Genomic DNA, 19,841 nt, shown 5'->3' on the forward strand with positions numbered 1-19,841 from the left:
ACGTATCCAAAAAACAAGCAGAATATAAAATTCAAGAGAACCTAAGAGCAATAACGTTAGCTGTGGCTTAACAGTACATCCAAAGTTACAACTTTAGCCAGGCGACCGTTAGCCCCGTTTATAGCTAACGTTAGGATGTGAGATTGAATGTGTTAAACAAGAATTATGCCTTTCTCCGGCCCAAAGTTATGAATAATAATACTAAGTACAATAAGTACCAAGTACAATATTAAAAGAAACGAAGTGCTGTGTATAATTTTACAGTTTTATTAACGTAAATGACCATGTATACATACTCACTCATGTCCTGTGGAGGGCAGCAAAGCGCCAGAGGCCAGCGGCGGCCGATGTTTGTCATCCATTTCAGTAGAAGAAGAAAACGGTACGACGGTAAAACAGTTCCCTCTTCATTTCCAAAACACAAAGCAGTGTCGGGTAAGAGTTATTAGCAGTTCGTAACCTGCAGTATTAACTTAGTCATAATATGCATATTTGCCAATATACCGTACAGAAATAGTGTGTTTGCGTCGAAAGTTGAAACACGAATCCAAACGTTATAACAGTCTCTTTTGCTAACTTAGCTGGTAGCTTAGCTCGCTAAGCAGCGCAACGTTAAGTTACTGTACAAAGTGGCTAATGTTTTGACATTGGTGAATGCTTACCAATGTTAGTCGTTTGTAGCACTGACCTACCAGACTCTTCCCAGACTATAAACCCAACAACGTTTGCAAGTTGAATGACTGGAAGCAAAAGCATCAGTTGCCGTCAGTCCGCAGATTAAAACGAGGTTTTGTGTGACTTTGAAGTAATATGTGTTTTTCTGTGTTAAAGACTTAAAGGTTGGTACAGAAGAAGAATGGATGCCCTCACTCACATGCTGACAGATCCTCTTGATCCAAAAGACGAAAACGATGGACAAATAACAGAGGAATGCATGCTGGGGAACTGTAGAGTGAACCTTCCAGAGGACCTACTTGAGGACGTGAGTTATCTGTCGCTCAGTGATTAAATGCTGCTCTTTCCTGCTTTGTTCGATTGCTCACATGTGTAATACACAATGCAGATGATGCATTCATTTTTGCTGTTTACTTTTGTTGGCAACAGCCCGAAATTTTCTTCTCTGTGATGAGCGAAAGCACCTGGAGTAAAGTGCTGTCAGATTCCCAGAGGCAGCACCTTCGTCAGTTTTTGCCACGGTTTCCCGAAAACAGTGTTGCAGAGCAGGACAGCACCATCAGTGACCTATTCAACAACAGCAACTTTCACTTTGGAAATCCCCTTCATCTTGCACAAAAACTATTCAGAGGTGCTTCCTAGTTATCCACTTATTAACCCACCAACACACAACTATATCATGCTGAGTGAATTTTTTAAGCACTTTTTGATCATGACTCTTATTATCTCAACCTAGATGGTTACTTCAATCCTGAGGTAGTCAAGTACAGACAATTGTGTGCCAAGTCCCAGAGAAAACGACAGTTGTACTCCCTTCAGCAGTATTACCACAGACTTTTGAAGCAGATCCTCGTCTCCAGAAAGGTATTTTTGTAAAACCTTTAAGTACAAGGCACATGGCCTCTTGCAGTTAGTCTTAACGTGTCTTCTTGTTCTAGGAGCTGCTGGAGTTTGCAGTTCAAAATGGTCTGGACTTTCCACCAAAAAGAAAATTACCTACCAAGACTCATGCTGAAATGCGTGAGCCAAGGGTGAGAAGAAGATTGAGCCGCATAATAAAGGAGGTCAAAACTGAGTGTGGAGACAGCAATGCTTCATCTGATGATGACGGTCAGTTCGTTAGTATCACTGCCAAAAATAATACCTTTTATTTCACTTATCAAATATGAAGATGTTGGTGTAGGCAGTAGTATAACAGCAGATATTAGAATATGCAATATGAAGATGGAAAAAAAAGTTAAAACAATAAAAAAATGTAAAATAAAGATAGATTTGAACATTAATTAGGAACATTACAAGATTATCAGACATTCAAGTGCAGAAAGGCAAATTTATAAAACTCACCATTCCAGTGCTTTTGTCTTATTGTTGTTATTATTATTATAATTATTATTATTATTATCATCATTATTACTTATGCTTGCAGACATATCATTATGGACTCCAGCACCACAATCACCTTCTTCTCTGACACCTACTGTCTCGCTCAGAGTTCTTCCCAGCCTCTCCACCCAAGACATGAAGACTACTCGTCAGTGATTTCTGCAATATCCAGATGATGTTCCTCAAATGTTTGAGCACAGTGAATATAATGTTTAAAGACATTTTTATTTCTTCACAGAAAAAACAGAACTTGGGGAGCAGGACTTGAAAGCCATGCTGCACAACCATAGGGAGAAGAGGAAGCGACAGCCAGTAAGAAAAATAACACAGATATGGTTTATTCTTAATTTGTACAGCATATCACTAATGATTGATTTACTCAGGACCATCCAGACTTGATGACCTCTGATATCCACCTTGGAGACATACTTTCAAGAACGAATATTGGTCGGAAGGGGACTGTGCGTGAGTAAATTAATTGATATATCTTTGACCAAAGTCTTGTTTTTGTTGATTTCATGACGCACAGTTGATATGTTTCTTTCCTTTTTTCTTCCAGCACTATTTGATCTGTCTCTACCTAAGAAGAAGATAAAAGATGAGAGAAGGAAGAAGAAAATGAGGACAATAAAAGTGGAATCTGAGGATCCCTGTGAAACTCTTGCACCTTCAGACACCCCATCAGCTCCACCAGTGAACATCATCAACTCCCTGCCGGACACACCATCTACTCCACTGCCCAACATCAAGGAGGAGTGAGTCTAGTGCCATGCTGGTGTCCAGAATATTTACAGATTTGTGTGTGCGTAATGTAAAGAACCATCATTATTGCAGAGTTGTGGAGGAGTCTCAGAGCAGCCCGGTTTCCATTGAGGAAATAGCTGTCAGTTTCTTCAGCCTGTTAGAGACCATCTTGAGGGCAGAAAACCTTGCCAGTACTTCAGTGGTATGCACTCATTACAGAGTCTCACATATTATAAAGTTGGTCACAGTTCTGACTACACATTACAACGCCTACATTTTGATCTCTCAGTTGGAGGAGAAAGTTCAAATGTGGCAGTCCTCTCCAGCCAGCTCCCTCAACGTGTGGTTTTCATCTGTCCCATGTTGGTCCGACTTAGTTCTTCAAGCCCTGCAGTTTCTTGCTGGAGAGACTAAAGGTAAGTAGCAGTGGTCACCCACACTGAAATGGTCAGACTTTATTTTCCACCCCATGTTAATCTTGTATTTTTCCCCACATCTGTGTGTTGATCAGATGGCATGATGGCACTACCCAGTGGCTTTTCTCCATTTGTGGAATTTGCTGATGAATCTCAGCAGTGGAGGTGGATTGGTAAGAGGGATCAACTATTGAAATTCCTTATTGATGCAGTGCTTGGTGTTCAGACTGATTGTATTCTTTAAGATTTAAGTCAATCACTTATTTTAGGCCCGACTCAGGATACAGAGAAGGATCTCAGTGCACTCTGTCAGCTGTGGCTGGACTCCAAAGATTTAGTTGTCAAGGTAGTACAATTATTATATTATAAATACAGTTTCAGCACTGACTCTGTGCTATGCTACATTTCTGTTTACTATGTTGACCACTGTTTTATTTGTGACAACAAACAAACAGGCTGTTTTTGTCTTCTACAGACAGAAAATGAAGACATGTTAGAGATTACTTCTCCCACACCAAGAGTGTAAGATTCAGTGATTCATAAAGCATTGCAAACATGCTATAATTGCTGAAAACTTAACAAATGAATTAATAATTCATTAATTGATCATTGTTTTTTGGGTTACTGGTTGGACTAAGCATGCCTTTTTTATTGACTTAATTTTGTGTATTTTAAATAGCATATAGTTAATTGCTTAATCAAAAAATCATGATGAAGTAGTTTGAGTTCATGATTGTTGAAGTTAACAGTGTAATATCTCTAACCAAGCAGTTCAACTGATTATGTGGTGCGGCCCAGCACAGGAGATGAGAGACAAGTGTTTCAAATCCAGGTTTGTTTGTGCTGCTGGAATACTTTTCTCATTTATAACATTTTACCTCTTTCGCCTGGACATGAACTTTCTAAGCCGACATACTTTTTGTTTGTTTATTAGGAGCAGCAGCGATACAACCAGCCACATAAAGCCTTCACCTTTAGGATGCACGGCTTTGAGTCTGTGGTGGGGCCCGTTAAAGGGGTGTTCGATAAGGAGATGTCTCTCAACAAAGCCAGGGAGCACACACTGCTCCGCTCAGATCGACCACCATACGTCACCATTCTCTCTCTGGGTTAGAACTTCTGTTTTGCTCTGACTCCACTGTCAGGCTGTGGGGAAACAGTGCTTTTAAGTGTGTGCAAAGGAAACCGATCACACGATTCTGACTTCTACCCTCTTTCTTCCATAGTACGGGATGCAGCAGCCAGGTTACCCAATGGAGAAGGAACGAGGGCAGAGATCTGTGAACTGTTGAAAGACTCGCAGTTTCTTGCTCCAGATGTCACTAGTGCACAGGTGTGATAGATTTTGCATTTTTTCTTTTAGTCCTTCAGCTTACTCTGGCAGAGTGATTTAGTTTTGTGTGGACCTTACATTGGCCTGTGTAAGAGCCACTTTCCAGAGGCAGATGCTACCTATACGTTGTTGTCTTATGATGACATTTCCTATGTGTAAGGAGCTTTCTTTGCCATTTAGGTGAACACAGTTGTCAGTGGGGCTCTGGATAGACTTCACTATGAGAAAGACCCCTGTGTGAAGTACGACATTGGCCGCAAACTCTGGATTTACCTGCACCGCAGTCGCAGTCAAGAGGAGTTTGGTAAGAAACCGTGTGGTTGATTTTAGGGTTTAGCTGTCCACTCTAGTAGTTTGTTCGGAAGTGTAATGATCTCCAATCCTGTAGTTTTTGAGTGGAGGCAACCAATAAGGAGCCAGTTGTCTAGTTTGATTATCAACTATTGTCTGAATAGAAGATTTACTTCATTTCCTATAACCCCTGTAGATCTGCCTGACACATAGAATTTTAATAGTTTGGAATTTTTAAATGTTCAGCTTTGGTGCCTTTTATTCCTTCATCCTTCTATGGCCTTCATCTCTTCTGTACCATACTATGATTGCACTCACATGTAGATGAGCAAAGTGTCTCATATAGCATATGCTCTCAGTCTTTAAGATCACTGTCATGTGGAAAAATGTTAATTCTCATGTTTTTTCTTTCTCCCATCCAGAGAGGATCCACCAGGCTCAAGCTGCTGCTGCAAAAGCAAGAAAAGCCCTCCAGCAGAAACCTAAACCTGCATCCAAGCCTGTGAGTCCACTGCTTCCATTTTACTGCAGAAAAAACTACACCTAGCTGTACACAATGTAAAACATACACTATTTCTATTTAGCTTTTTTACTGTGTGGAAAACGCTGTTGAAGTTGTGCTATTGTAGTGGAAGTTATTGTTTTCCCACTTGGAGTTTTAATTTGTTGTTTATCAGTGTCTGAAACAACATTATAGCTGTTGATTATGAGTCTCAAAACCTGTTTATGTTTTAGAAGTCTGGAATTAAAGACGGAGGCAGTAAAACCCCTGGATGTCTGGAGACAGGACAGGATATTGGCTCCAATCCAATGTCACCTACCCCCACAACACCCACCCCAAACACACCTGGACCCCCTAAGTCACCCTTACCCTGCACAGCCACCACACCAACGAAGACTGGAGTCCCGGATACAATCAAAAGCAGCCCTGGGTCAGTGAGACACAATATTTTTTGTTCTGTTCTAATACATACACCCATGTTTCGTCTGTGTAATTTGAAATAGACTTTTTTCTATTGCTTCTGCCCCTTCTCGCTCTCCCAGTGTTCTTCTTGTGTCCCCTCCCTCATTGCCCCAGCTGGGAGCCATCTTACCCAGTAGTCAGGCTGCTCCACCAGCTTCACAGCCAGTCACATCCCAACACACAGCTCGGATAGTGAGTCACCTGGCGGCAGGCTCCCTCCCTCAGGTACGGGTTGTTTCTGCTCAGCCTGGTCTGTGCTCTTCGGCAGGAAGTCAGCAGGCCACACTGGTACATCAGACCCCTCACCAAATCAGGATGCCGATGTCAGTGGCAGCAAAGGGCATTTCACAGGTAACTAGATAGAAGAGCCGTGTTTGTTATTTTGCATATTGCAATGTATGATTAATTCTGTCTGTCTTTATTGTGTCTATAGGCAGTGGTTTCTGTGCCTCTGAGGACTGCTAGTAGTCCAGTCCAGGTGCCGACCACCCTGTCTGTTGCTGTGGCCAAACCTCAAACTGGATCACCTAGTAGCCCGGCTAACAACCCCACTTCCCCTGCTGTGCTGCAAGGAGTCGCCAGCCCGAATATCAAACAGGTGAACCAGTTTGTTTCAACTGGGATATTTGGTCAGTTAGGTCGACTACTAGTAGGGCCTTTCTGAACAGTCTTGAACTGCAAGAATGTGTCTCCAACAGGCTGGAAGTTAGTTATTACACAGATCAAAAATATGTGGAGGGTGCTGTGCCCTCAAACTACAAGAGGCTTTTTATAGATAGATAGATAGATAGATAGATAGATAGATAGATAGATAGATAGATAAACAAATGCCACTCCTTGAACACTCAATGATAATGACCAGTTCAAGCATAAAACTAAATATTTTATTGCATGGTATAGGAGTACATATGCAGAAATAAGTCTCTCAGTTCAGTTTAGTTCAGTCTTTGTCCCACATGGGAAATTTTAGTTTTTTAGGTTTCAACAGAAAAGGTCTACAGGTTATAGAGCTGCCAAATCCTTAAATAAGTAACAAATATAATTTGCCATGTTAATGATCACAGCATTTATTTGCTGGTATGTTAAATTTTTTTCTTTAAAGGTGTCCATCACAGGCCAATTGGGAATGAAGACTCCAGGAGGAGCAGGAATTCCAATAACAGCTACAAACCTGCGCATCCAGGGTAAAGATGTCCTACGTCTTCCACCATCCTCCATCACCACAGACGCTAAAGGCCAGACTGTGCTGCGGATCACCCCAGACATGATGGCAACTCTTGCCAAATCCCCAGTTGCAACTGTTAAACTCACCCCTGACTTCCTGGGCACTGCCACCACAGGCAGCAAGAGCATATCAGCCACTCTCCATGTGACGCCGACCCACCCTTCACCTTCCTCTGCCTCCAGTGCTATATCCTGTACAGGGGAAGTACAGACCACTAAAGCAGGCCCTGTTGCCTCCACCTTGTTGAAGGCTGCAGGAGACACAGCCATACGTCTGATGCCCACGTTGGCTGTCTCTGTGGCTGACCAAAAATCTAGGACCTTCTCCACCGTGAGCTCCCCTGACAAGAGTGGCGCCACCATTCGGATAATGCCAGGCCTTGGTGTTATTCCACAGAAACAGGGTCAGACCATCACAATGACAACCACCACTGGCGGCAAACCACTCACAGCGTCTACATGTGCTAATGTAGTGACCATGGCTGCCAGTGTTGTGGCTGGTGCTAAAGGGATCACAGTAGCTCCTGGAGTCTCGTGTTCACCTCTGACGCTAGGAACGGCTACAGCCACTGTGCGGCAGGTCCCTGCTACAGTGGTTACTACACAAACAGTAAGAGAATTGTTCAGTTTCTGTACATATTTTAAGGACATTGCAAGGTTTTGTTTTTTTTTTGTGTAGCTTTGGCCAACATTCCCATCGCAGGTATGCAGTTTAATACGATTACAGCTATAGTACACGGAGAATCTTAATATTTAATATTTTAATCTTAATATTTTTAGCCCCAATTGTAAGGGTGTCTAGCTCTAAGAATTTTCAATTTCAATCAATTTTAGTCAGTTGGATCAAACAGTTTTCAGGATGTACATGTAAGAAGCAGTATGGCCTCTAGGGGCCACTGTTGGACTGTTAGACTCTTTGTCTTGTTTCACTTTGTTGGTTCCTTTGGGAACAGTATGTTTCATGTGCTCCTTCAATACCCAGCTGGCACGAGCCAGCATTTCAATATGTTATAATAATAAATGTTATAACGCTTCACATACATGTCTTTACATGTATGTGAAAATTCAAAATTTTGATTCGCTTAGTACTTCTATTCCTGTGTGCACTGACCTGATAGAGAGCAGCTATAACGAAAGAGTTTCCCCTCGGGCATCAATAAAGTATTTCTGATTCTGATTCTGATAACCACCTCACTTAACCAGACCTTCTGAAAGTCACATGATTCAGGAACAATCATCTTTTTTTTGACACTACAGGGGAAGTTACCTGCACGGATAACTGTGCCTCTCTCTGTCCTCAACCAACCACTGAAGAGTAAGAGTGTTGTGACCACACCAATTGTGAAAGGAAGTCTTAACACAAAGTAAGTCTCATCATCTGCACTGTTATTTCTTTTCCTTTTTTTTAATTGAGATTTTTTTTTTATTGAGAATATTTCTCTTGTTAAGACCTTTTTCAGACAGAATAAATACAGAATTTGATTGTAAAGAATAAAGATGAAATTAAACTCAAAATGTAAGATTAGTTGTAAAGATTGTATTATTTTGAGATTTTCACTTTATATTTATTTTAATGTGTTGTAAAATTAAATTCTTTGAAGGTTTAATCCCTATTTGGGCTCCCTTGTCGAATAACAGCAACAACCTAGCAACTATTTATTTGTATTGTTTGTATATTTTGTTTACACTGAAGTGGCAGAAGTATCAATTTTGGAGCCTCTTAAATATATTTATTTATTGATGTATTGTCTGTTTTTCTTTACAGGGTCCTTCTCTACAGCTGTAAATTGGGCTGGTAGACTGACATGTTTTTGTCCTTCTCCTCTCTTTTCTGAGCAGTATCAGCAGTCTGGGCAGGAACATCATCCTGACCACCATGCCTGCTGGCACGAAGCTGATCGCAGGGAACAAACCAGTCAGCTTTGTCACAGCACAGCAGTTCCAGCAGCTTCAGCAGCAAGGACAGGCCACACAGGTAAGCTTACATTTCCCTTTTTTTAATGTCGCAAATGAGAAAGTATTGAAAGGGGAATAATGTATTTTATAACCTGTTCAATCAAAAGTTTTCATCTAGTACATCATTTTGTGATCATACAAGACGTAGCTATGTTATAATGAATGGTTTAGTCATTGTAATTAGCCACCAACACCTACAAAAAAAAATCACTCATGTTATTTGATGGCTTCAATTGAGTTTTAACTTCTCATACAGTGTGTTATGACTGAACATCGCTCATATGCTGCTTTATGGTCAAAGCAGAGAATTATAAAGCTAACTATCCGTCTTTCTTCTATTTAGGTTCGCATCCAGACGGTTCAGGCTCAGCAGCTCCAGCAGCACATGGCAACAGGCTCCCCGAAATCTGTTTCGACAGTTGTAGTCACAACAGCACCTTCACCCAAATATGCACCCGATCCCCCGCCTGCACCTCAACAGTGATACTATCTCGTCAGCCAGCTATGAATTGTAGGTCCAGTGCACAATATACATGCATTTGTTTGGTTGTTGGAGTACTTTTGTTCTCAAGCTTTTTCAGTCATGTGACTTGTTTCTAGTCTTTCAAGTTATTGTTAATACAGCGTGTAATATGCCTTTATTTATTTTCAATGTGAATAATACCCACAAAAGCCAGAGACATAATTCTTCTCTGTAAATGCTATGGGCAAAGTTACCAGTATCGCCAGTATGTTGAAAATTGTCGTCATTCATCTACGAAATTTCATCTCATGAATTTTATCCTCCACATTGTTATAGCCAAAATATAATATAAAACAACTCACCAGGCTGTTGACAACTACAAACATATTGAGGTAGATTGCAGTCTTTCCATATAAATTCTGGTTTACTTTTTCTTTCAGTGGTTGACAAAAGACCTGTTGCTCTGTTGATGTTTCTCCTTAATAAAACCTCAAATCACAACTTGTCAATTCATATTAAACTACCAATTCAAATTCCTATATGACTGTCAATAGGATGTTCTCTTGGTCACTTCTTTAAATGTGTGATGTAATGCAATATTAGCAAATGTGAAGTGAGTGAGAATTAAGTCTGTCTGATTTATTTGAATGTTGTGACTTGTTGATTTTTGTTTTAATACATTATTGGTTCTCTCATCAGGTGTTTTATTGTATTTAATAGCAGGCCACAAACTCCAGCTATGCATTTCAGGTTACTATTAATGTGACTTGTTCTTTTGTGTTTTAAAAATACATACCAGTATAACAAATCATATTTAAAGAGATTTGTGTTTTATTTATTTACAAAAAAATCAAAAGTACATTGTACCAAACAGCAGACGATCAACATGGAAAATGAAATCAAATTTAAGTAAAATTTCAAATAACTATAACCAATCACTCTTCATCTGACGCTTCAAGCAAAGCTTTCTGGGAGCTTGTTTTGGAGAATGTATTTCGCATTCCAATCTCTATGTCCCGTCCCTTTCCTGAGAATCGTTTCACTGTGCTATAGGAGCAAGAAAAAAGGCTTTAGGAAACACATGAACAACATGAAGATTACACATCCACACAAGAACTGTCCCGGCCTGCTCAAAGTTAACTAATTTTGTTGATATGTTCATTTCATAAGTGTTCCTACAGGCAGTATCTTGCAGGGAAAGCCATATTTCCAAAATGTCACTCAGAAGACCCAAAACAAGCCCTCAGTTTTGACCACTATTGTTGCTGCAGAGCAGTTTTTAATCGTATGTGTGCATCTCGTGGTAATGTGATACAACATTCTGCTGACTAATAATGCACCAACAAAAAAGAAGAGACAGCAACCTGATGTAAATACAGTTGTTAAAACAAATGTTTGGCTTTGCAAATACGCGTAAAGCTTATTAAACATTTTAGTCACTCCTAGTTTAGTAGACCTTATGGATGGTGTTGAATGTAAATAAAACCATGTTGACTATAACTTAGTTACTGTTATAGCTAAATGTTTCCAACACTCTACTGAAGAAATCATTATGTGATCCAATTTCTTAATCTTAAATATGTTGATATATTGTACAAGACTGCAGGAAAGCACTTGTACAGCATTTGTTCAGTGTTGCATGCATTATAAAGGCACCGAGTATAGCCTTTTCCATAATTTTCTCAGCGTAATATATTATAAGTACACAACATACAGGGTAAAATGTGCTGAAATATTCAACCATTTTACAGGAAAGGATAATTTGAGTAAATGTAGTGTCTGTTTATAAAAACAGATTCACATTAATCTATTGCTCTGGGGTGTAGGTATCATGAAAGTGAAGAAGTGCATAATATACCATATTAATATAATTAAATTTTACTTCATTTACTTGATTCCTAATATTTATTATGTATTTACCCTCTTCTGAACAAACCTATAGCTATGGTACACTATTAATTTTAGTTCTAAGACTTGTATAGGTAAAAGGGTGGGGTACTTACAACCAAACCACAGAGGAGGTGCAGGCGACTAAAAGCAGGGCCACAGCTAAATGCCAGCAGAAGCACGTTGTGATGAACATGATGTTGTCGTGCAGTTTCAAGTCCCATTCTGGTCCACTCAATGGGTAAAGAACAAATCCAATCTGAAATGACAAATGGTGTGATGAAGGAGCCAACTGCCTGTGATGTTAAGCAAAATATTCTGTTAAATGTATAGGTGTTTATAAAAACAGATGTTGAGTTTGAAAAGGAGACAGGTCTGAGGTTAATTTGAATGATGATAAATCTCAAGCAATTTTCAAGTCTCTACAAACAGGCCAAGATTAAACTAATTTGGTTATGAAAAGAGATTAATGAACTCTACTGGCTGTCTAGAATATAAAAAATGTAAAACGTTTGGCACATGGTTAACAGTAATGTAAAGTATATACAAGTTGTAGTAAATGGGCTCAAACAAACAGTGCTATGGTCCTTTAACTATTCCTTGTTTGGGTATTGAGTATACTGTACACACTGGTGCTGTGTGGTACCAGTTGGTAGTGGCTCTGAAAGCTCAAGAAATATTTATGGGCACATTCACACTGTGTTCCACATTTATTTTAACACGTTATGCCGTGCTCAGCGTCTCCTTTTGCTAATCACCTGGTAGAACCATGAGCCCTGCAGGATGAACAGGCATGCCCTGAGCAGCTCCAAAATAATGTTGTCTCTTATGAACACCTCCAACATGGTGCTGGCCGATCCACTAAACACAGCCACTAGCAGCAGGGAGTGGATGTGAGCATCCAGAAGGGGCCGATTGTGTAGATGGTAATAGAACAGAAACCCTGGATCATATAGAAGAGTCAAACACAAAACAGCTCAAATACACATCAAAGGGACATATTTGTAATGTCAAGGAAAAATGTAACTAAAACCTAGCTTCCTTACAGCTTACCTTCAACAAAAAGTGCCAAGGAGAGAGCAAGGCGGTCAACACCAGCTGGCACCAGTTTGGATGTAGTACTGGCAACCAATGCTATTCCAGAGATCCCAAAGAAAAGATACATTGTGCTGTGCTGCCAGTTCATCAGCTTAACCCATGAATTGTTCTCTCTGTCGTAGAGGTGGGCATGTGGCCCGTCCACCACAAACTGTTCAACCATAATACCTGGCACAGGACAACATCGGACAAATGAGATGAGTCAAGAACAGGTTTTAGAGAGCTGAAGTGTGCAGATGGATTGAGAGGAAGACTGACCAACAAATGAAGCGAAGATTTGAAATCCTCCCTCAACGTAGTCCATTCTTTTAAAGAAAGGTGGCATAATCTGTCTTGCTTTAGGCTGACTTGTCCTCCAGTAGTGTTGGAGAATGTGTTTCACTGTTAGCCAAAAGCCATAGAACAAGAAAAAAGAGCCAGGAATGGCATGTCCTCCAAAATTGGCCATCGGTAACCCTGAAAACATAATAAAATATACCTTAGTAATCAGTAACATACATTTGAGGGAAACACAGTGTTTATTAATTTAGCTCAATCCTCTTATTCCTTCAGTTTAGTTCAGTTTATTCACAAAACAGTTAAAATAAAAGTACAATTATATAAGACATAATGGAGATATGTGAAATGGGACACCCTGATAATAGGGGCCCAGACACTAAGCAGATAGCATTAAAAATATATGTTTACTATCATGTTGTCTAGATTTGAAAGAGTGCATGTATTATACAGTAACATTTACAATCTACAAAACACCAAAGGACAAAAGGAACTAGAACACACCGATTAATTCACAGCTTTTAATAGTGCAAACAAATTAACATTTCAACACTACTGCATCTTCATCAAAATCAAAATGCACACAGGCATGAGGCAAACAACCTATATAGTCAACCTAAACCAGGTGTGCAATTGTCATTGGATAATTGGTTGAACAGGGTTTCAAATCTATTAGACAAAAATGTGTTTTGGAGTAGTTTATGAATGAATTTCTCTTTCCAAAGATCCATAACAAGACAAGCATGGGATGGGGCAAAAGCACTGCCCAAAGTAAGTAAGAGTAAGTAGGAATTCATTCAAAGTGTGTGTGTGTCTTGAATGTGAGAGGACTCAACTTTGAGGTTAAAGTACAAGCTCATAGCTTTATTTTATGGTGTTATAAGCCATGTAATGGTTACAAGCAATCAAGTGTCATTTAAGAAAAAAAGATAAAAAAAAAGATAAAAAGAGCAGCTGACAATGAGATACCCACACGGTATGATAGATGGCTTGCATATGAAGGTAATTGCAAAGTCATTGTCACTATATAACAGTGTAATCTTGCCAGATATGTATGTAAAGCATAAACAAAAAGGCTGAAAATGTTTTCAAATGAAAACGTCACTTATATAAGGAATCCCTGAAAGGCAAGCAAGAAAGTTTTTTTCTGATGATCCATTTTCCAAGTCTGATCAAAATAGTTTTCTCTCCTGTGTTTAAGACTTAAGAACAGGTGAAAATTCTTTTTTGTCAGGCTCATTTTTCAAAGTTTTTTTTTTTTTTTTTTTTTAAATCTGTGAAAGCCCTGAAAGGCAAATGAGAAATGTTGTTGAGAAATGGCAAGTGTTTGTTGTTGTAATACCAATTTCGGCCACAAGAGGCTGGACTGCACCACTAGGCTGAAGTGATACAGTCCCGATGTGAGTCTGAAAAAAAATTTGTCACATGCCTTTCAGGGATTTCACAGATGAAAAAAATGTTCTGCCTGTTTCACAGATTAAATACTTTTTTAAAGGAACAATTATCCTGGGGAATTTTTTTTTCATCTGTTCAAGTTCAAGTCATAAACACAGGAGAGAAAACTATTTTGATCAGACTTAGAAAATGGATCACCATAAAAAACAAATCTTCTCACTTGCCTTTCAGGTCTTCCATACTTATGTGAGAGTAAGATGGAGTTCATTTTGAGCCAAAACATTAGTCTTGTCTAATATTAATTAATTAATCCCACTAAATAAGCAAACATTAATTACTTAGTACTATATCCTGTGTTTTGTCTGATGCAATAGTATAGTATGCCCTGATCCAGACAAGAGCTGCTCATTTGTCTTGCAAAAGTGAAATTCTAATCATCATCCAAGCAGGGCTGTTAGGTAAATGAACGTGTTAAAAAAATCAGCTGAGCAATGGGATTTCAATACAATGGTGCCACTGACCTATTTATGTGAAATAAAAATGAGACACATATTTGTGTAGCATGGTCACTATTAAAGTGGCCAATTAGGGCTTTTTTTCATTTTCATGGCTGAATCAAGTCTTTTAAAGTTGATGATTTCTAATCTCCTCTTGTTGTCCTCAGTGTCAGTGGACACGAGGCACAGGTGTGTTCAAGATCTGTATGTTCAGTCAGACAAGTTTTTCTTGACTAGACTGTTTGACTTGATGGGACTACACATCATGGTTCTACACATTTCTGCCTTTCACACTTTCACACACACATAATCTCACACATTTTCACATAAATTATCAGGAGGCACGGGCCTATAGGTAGATGTAGTTTGCACCCAATAGATTGCTTGTAAAATGTAACTACAAATATCAAGTCTCTGCTCATCAAAAGCAGATACTAAATGTGAAAAAGAGCCTTTCCTATCAAAGTTATAATAGATGGCTAATAGAGTGTACATACCTTATTCTCTGATGCTAATTCCCAAAGGCTCGGGGGATTTTTGGAAATCTGGGAATCTTGGCAGAGAGCGAGAGCACGCTGGTCTGTATAAACTGTGCACACCTGTTGTCTGCAACTCTAACCTGTATTGACATAATCACATAGCCCCACCCATCATTTGCATTGGTTTCTGTGACCAGGGGACATCCTCCTGGGAAACAGCTGTGACATTCAGGCAGAAAAACAATACCTGACTAAAGATCATGTTGTTAATTCAGGTAATGCATGTTGTGAAAATATGATGTAGAGCAATATATAACAAAAAATCTCTAATTTATTTGGCCTTTTAATACCGTAAAATTTGTCAATCTAAAACAATAATGCTAAAATGTAAATAAAGTTTTGTTATATTTGCTTTAAAACTTAAAGAGCACAGAATACATTTAGTGAGAACTTAGCTATACAATGGAGTTAATATATAAGCTCAGGTACAAACTGTGTGCACAAGGACAGGCAGCAGCGCAGGCCTTAAATGAACTTTGCACCCATATTCAATAAATCTTTATTGCCGTCATTATCATGTTCAAATAATGATCATTCCTCAGGTACAGCTAGTCACCAAAGAGCTACTTTAATTACAAAACTGAATGCTGTAAAAAAGGTTGTCTTATTGTGTTTGTCATTAAAGCTAGAACTGAATTCACACATTAAAATAGCTGTAAGTGTCTTGTCTTGTACATGGGGGGTTATAGTATTATACAGAATAATTTCTTCTCTCGAAACGGGTTCTCAGAAGAAGGTACTGGTGTCACCAGGGGGTCCTCTTTGGCATGAGCTTCACAGTAGGCCATCAGATCAGCTGCTGCTTTGGATATCTGTACAAAAAGGTTGTGTTAATGTGTGTGTGTGCGTGTGTGTGTGTGTGTTTGAGTGGGTGTGTCAAAAAGGGGAGGGGAAGAGGATACAAAACATCTAAAATTCAGTTTATTCATTTTTTTATATCATTTATTAAAACACCCAAAGAACACCTTTCATCCTGCATCAATCAGTAATCAGTGTAAAACTGATATCAACAAAGGAAAGGAAGTCAATTTAATTTGATTGGAGGGGTTGGATTGTTCAGAAAATCGAGATTGAACTGGTACATGATAACCTACCTTAACCGGCGTTAATTTAAATATACATGAAAGTAAATCTCTTTTGAGACAGAAAAGTGAGAAGAGCATTTTACATTAATTCAGCTCCATATTTTAAATACTATCATTGGTTGCGTAGTTCCATAATGTGCTGACTCACCATCATCCTCTCTATGTTGACCTCCAGTTTCAATTGTTCTACTGTCTTTCGAGCATCTGCAATCTTGGCCATGTTGTTGGACATCCTGCGCCTTTCCCACTAAAGTCAGCCAGCCTGCAGCAAACCATCAAATGTTGAGTTTTTAGACAATAGAAATAACAGAAACTAACCAAAAAAATACAAACATGGTTACACTTCTACAGTGCACACACAGCAAACACAGTGTGTGACAATTTATTGAAGGTGTCTGTGCCATGTTTAAGAGTGTTTCAATTTGCTTGTTAGTTCTGCTCCCTGGGTCTCAGCTGCAAGTAGCACAGGGAGGGTCTCAGAGGAGGAGGGCAGGGCAGGGGAGGCAGAGCAGCTTCCCCAGGGGATGCCATCCGCTAGCTGAGAATGTAAATACACCTAACATTACCATTAACTTGTTACTTCAAAATAGGTTTGTATAAAACTGCAGATGTAGACAGTTGCTATTAATGTTATTAATCTCCCCACTGTTGTTTCTACACAGCTGCTCAGCTGCATAGACTGATGCAAGAGATCAATCTTGTTGAACCTCTCAGAGAGCAGTAAATGAAAAGCATCATTAGTCAACAACAAAATACTTTTTATGTTGTCAGTGTCTGTGAGTGTGAAATTCACTTGTCTTTCTATCAATATAAATAATTTCTGCACACTAACATAATTCAAACTTGTGAAATATGCTACCAACATCAGCACACATGCAGAGATATATGATCTCATATTAGCTGTTTCCATGAATCTGTACCTAATTAGATTAAAAAATAAATAAATTGTGCAATTTAATTTAAATAATAATTCAGAACATCACTCACCACAAGAGCAACAGCAACCGTTGGGCTCCTGGAATGAAAGTCTGCTTGTCTTCAACAGGGTCCTCCGCACCAACTTACAGTAACAAATGAAGTGAGATTAATGGCAAAGATGAGGAGGAAGGCTTCAATAGGTTCCCTCCTTCAAATAATAAGCTGTGGTTCTGCCCCCAGGATGGGCTCAGTGCAGCAGTTAAAGGCAACATGTGGTGCGACCTTCATCTCTTGAATCTCTGTCACTCGCTTACCAGAGATAATGTACATTTAACACAGTTTTTTAAAAGAGCCTAAATAGGAATTTGATTTAAATAGTTAAATCTGTTTTCTCATAACACCTGACAACAACATGAAAAGACATTCTACTATAATGAGGAAGCTCTCAAGAGAATAGACAAGGTTGTTTTACATGGCTGTAATTAATTTTCCTATTTGTAATTCATTCCTAGACAAATATTGAATCTCTAATACTTGGATATATATTTACCAAGTGCATTCATTTTAGGTGCATTGGGCTTATTTTAGGACAGCTCATTCAATAATGAATAATCAGTATTTATAACAAGTTTATTATGTGGCACAATTGAATGTTAGGATTCAAAATAAAAGCCATAAGTCAAAAGTCATAAACATACATTTTTGTTTCATGTGCTTTTATACTGTAACAAATTATTTTGCCATCAGCAGTTAGACAACAATTGCAGGTTTTGGACAGTTACAGTGATGCATTGCTGTAAAAACTGTAGAAGATTGATAGGCTCAGTCGCTACACAGAGACAGACACATATTGCACATCAGCAAGGTGTAGTCTGACACAGGAAGGAAACTAATATTGGGTTCTGATAGAGTTTCTTTTCTAACATGTTGTTCTTTTTGTATTATATGATTTTAGCTGAAGGTCAGATATAACCCTAGGGTGTTTCTCTGACAAAGTTACATGGAGCATTGTGCCGATTTACAGTATAACAGTAGTAAGCAATGACTAAATTGCACAATGGTTCACAGGTAATAGGCTAATGTCTTTCAAGAGGGTTTTATCAAGCTCAAAACAAGTACTTTAAGAGCCTAATTCTTTCCTACAAGAAAATACACAAGAACACTGGATAACATTCAGTATATCCAATGGTAAGTTTGCAAGGTACGTGACTGAGTTTTTGTCAAGGTGTGAGTTTTCTCAGACAACAGAATCATTTATCTCATGCCATCCTCTACAAGGCTGCCACTCTTTCCTGTAGAGCTGACAGTTATTCCACACAGCAGCAGGGGGCAAATGGCAGTGTTATGGAGTTAAATGTCAAGTGCCTCATTAACATTTGTTTCCCTGTAGTAATTGGTCTCTCTCTGTGGAAGATGCGGGACTATATGAGTAGAAAGAGCTGCCGCTTCACCTAACCAACCTCTATCACCAAGGGCCCAAAAATATAATTTGCCCAGTCTTGTGTTGCATAATTCAAGCAGGGAATGTTCAGATTCTGTGGTCCTACTTAGTAAGCACTTTTATTTTTATTTTTTATTTAACCTTTATTTAAACACGTAATCTCACTGAGACACGGGGTCTCATTCTCAAGAGAGACCTGCATAAAAATGTTGCCCATGTTTGACAATATAAACTCTAACCATCCATGCAGCCAGCCAACCAGCATGTCTCCTCTTCATATTGTTCATTTATGACAGACGCTACATCATAGATCGATGAGACCAGAGAGGGGAGGCCAGAGTGGCTACATATCCCATCAATACTGGTGTGCACATGTTTTGCACAACTCTTATTTTCATGTGAACATTAACAGATATCTGTCTTTAGCCATACTTTATTTCCTCTCTTTAGAGTTAGAAAAAGTGTGTAAAACAATTAACAAACATATCTAACCCAGCTTTAAACAGCTGCAGGATCACTGCCATCTCAGCTAACGAAACGCAAGGAGCCTGCCAAAAATATGCTGCACATATTTGAATAATTATGTAGAAAGTTGTGGCCTAGTTCCTGTTGTCTCCTTGTTAATTGCAAATTGTTTTCATGACTTGAGTCTCTCAGATCAAGGAAAATGTTGATTGTGTGGGTGCACAGAGATACTTGAGATGGGTCATGCTGTCAAGTCTATATACAACAATATTTCTGTAAGTAGCATTAACTGAAGTCAATGTGCCCGAAAAAGTGACACATTTCAAAATGATTTGGTATTTGCAGTGTAATTTTAATTTATACGCAGAAAATAGATTGTAAAGTGTGTTACTACTGTTTACGATTGTATTACTAGATCTACAAAACACAAAAGATATACTTTGGTGTAAGCAGTTTATAAAGAGAAATGATCAATTCTGGCATAATTTGAAAGAAAAGTAAACACTTCCTCTTGTGTAGACCATTGGCTGCAACTCACCAGGCAAGGTTGTAATGTGAGATTACAAAATAGAAAAGAACAGGCAGCATACAGCATACAGCAACATGCAGCACGTGGGCAAATGCTGCAACCACAACATTTTGCAATATGTTATGGTACAGTCAAAACTACCTTAACACATGTTTACTATCAAAAGATTTGTGTTTCTGCTTCATAAAATCATAAAGGTGGCAACTAGACTTATTTCATACTGACACTACAAGCTTTTCATGTCAAAATGTTCACTGCAGGG

At 38.9% G+C, this 19,841-nt stretch overlaps 3 protein-coding genes across 4 annotated transcripts; 1 reads left to right on the forward strand and 2 right to left on the reverse strand.

Moving 5' to 3' along the window:
* The first annotated feature begins 334 nt into the window (after window positions 1-334).
* nfrkb (nuclear factor related to kappaB binding protein) lies at window positions 335-10,262 on the forward strand. Of its 2 annotated transcripts, none has more exons than XM_044223637.1 (26): window positions 335-435; window positions 832-982; window positions 1,105-1,306; window positions 1,412-1,539; window positions 1,614-1,785; window positions 2,102-2,206; window positions 2,297-2,370; window positions 2,442-2,523; window positions 2,618-2,813; window positions 2,893-3,004; window positions 3,092-3,218; window positions 3,314-3,391; window positions 3,488-3,564; window positions 3,694-3,740; window positions 3,987-4,050; window positions 4,153-4,327; window positions 4,445-4,551; window positions 4,732-4,855; window positions 5,265-5,344; window positions 5,578-5,774; window positions 5,887-6,157; window positions 6,240-6,404; window positions 6,909-7,640; window positions 8,288-8,394; window positions 8,870-9,005; window positions 9,330-10,262. In XM_044223637.1, the coding sequence occupies exons 2-26, from the start codon at window positions 857-859 to the stop codon at window positions 9,468-9,470; spliced, it is 3,825 nt and encodes a 1,274-aa protein (XP_044079572.1). In that variant the 5' UTR covers window positions 335-435; window positions 832-856; the 3' UTR covers window positions 9,471-10,262. The 2 variants fall into 2 exon arrangements, with proteins under 2 accessions (XP_044079572.1, XP_044079573.1); XM_044223638.1 differs by having other exon boundaries at window positions 3,990-4,050.
* Window positions 10,258-15,244, reverse strand: tmem45b (transmembrane protein 45B). Its single transcript, XM_044223649.1, has 6 exons — window positions 15,100-15,244; window positions 12,693-12,890; window positions 12,390-12,602; window positions 12,095-12,279; window positions 11,453-11,595; window positions 10,258-10,496 (listed from the first exon to the last, which is right to left on the reverse strand). The coding sequence occupies exons 2-6, from the start codon at window positions 12,880-12,882 to the stop codon at window positions 10,385-10,387; spliced, it is 843 nt and encodes a 280-aa protein (XP_044079584.1). The 5' UTR covers window positions 12,883-12,890; window positions 15,100-15,244; the 3' UTR covers window positions 10,258-10,384.
* A 382-nt stretch (window positions 15,245-15,626) lies between these two features.
* Window positions 15,627-17,345, reverse strand: gng8 (guanine nucleotide binding protein (G protein), gamma 8). Its single transcript, XM_044223650.1, has 3 exons — window positions 17,214-17,345; window positions 16,375-16,488; window positions 15,627-15,953 (listed from the first exon to the last, which is right to left on the reverse strand). The coding sequence occupies exons 2-3, from the start codon at window positions 16,456-16,458 to the stop codon at window positions 15,825-15,827; spliced, it is 213 nt and encodes a 70-aa protein (XP_044079585.1). The 5' UTR covers window positions 16,459-16,488; window positions 17,214-17,345; the 3' UTR covers window positions 15,627-15,824.
* Window positions 17,346-19,841: the final 2,496 nt, after the last annotated feature.

The sequence above is a fragment of the Siniperca chuatsi genome, linkage group LG14, assembly GCF_020085105.1.
Source record: "Siniperca chuatsi isolate FFG_IHB_CAS linkage group LG14, ASM2008510v1, whole genome shotgun sequence".
Taxonomy (NCBI): domain Eukaryota; kingdom Metazoa; phylum Chordata; class Actinopteri; order Centrarchiformes; family Sinipercidae; genus Siniperca; species Siniperca chuatsi.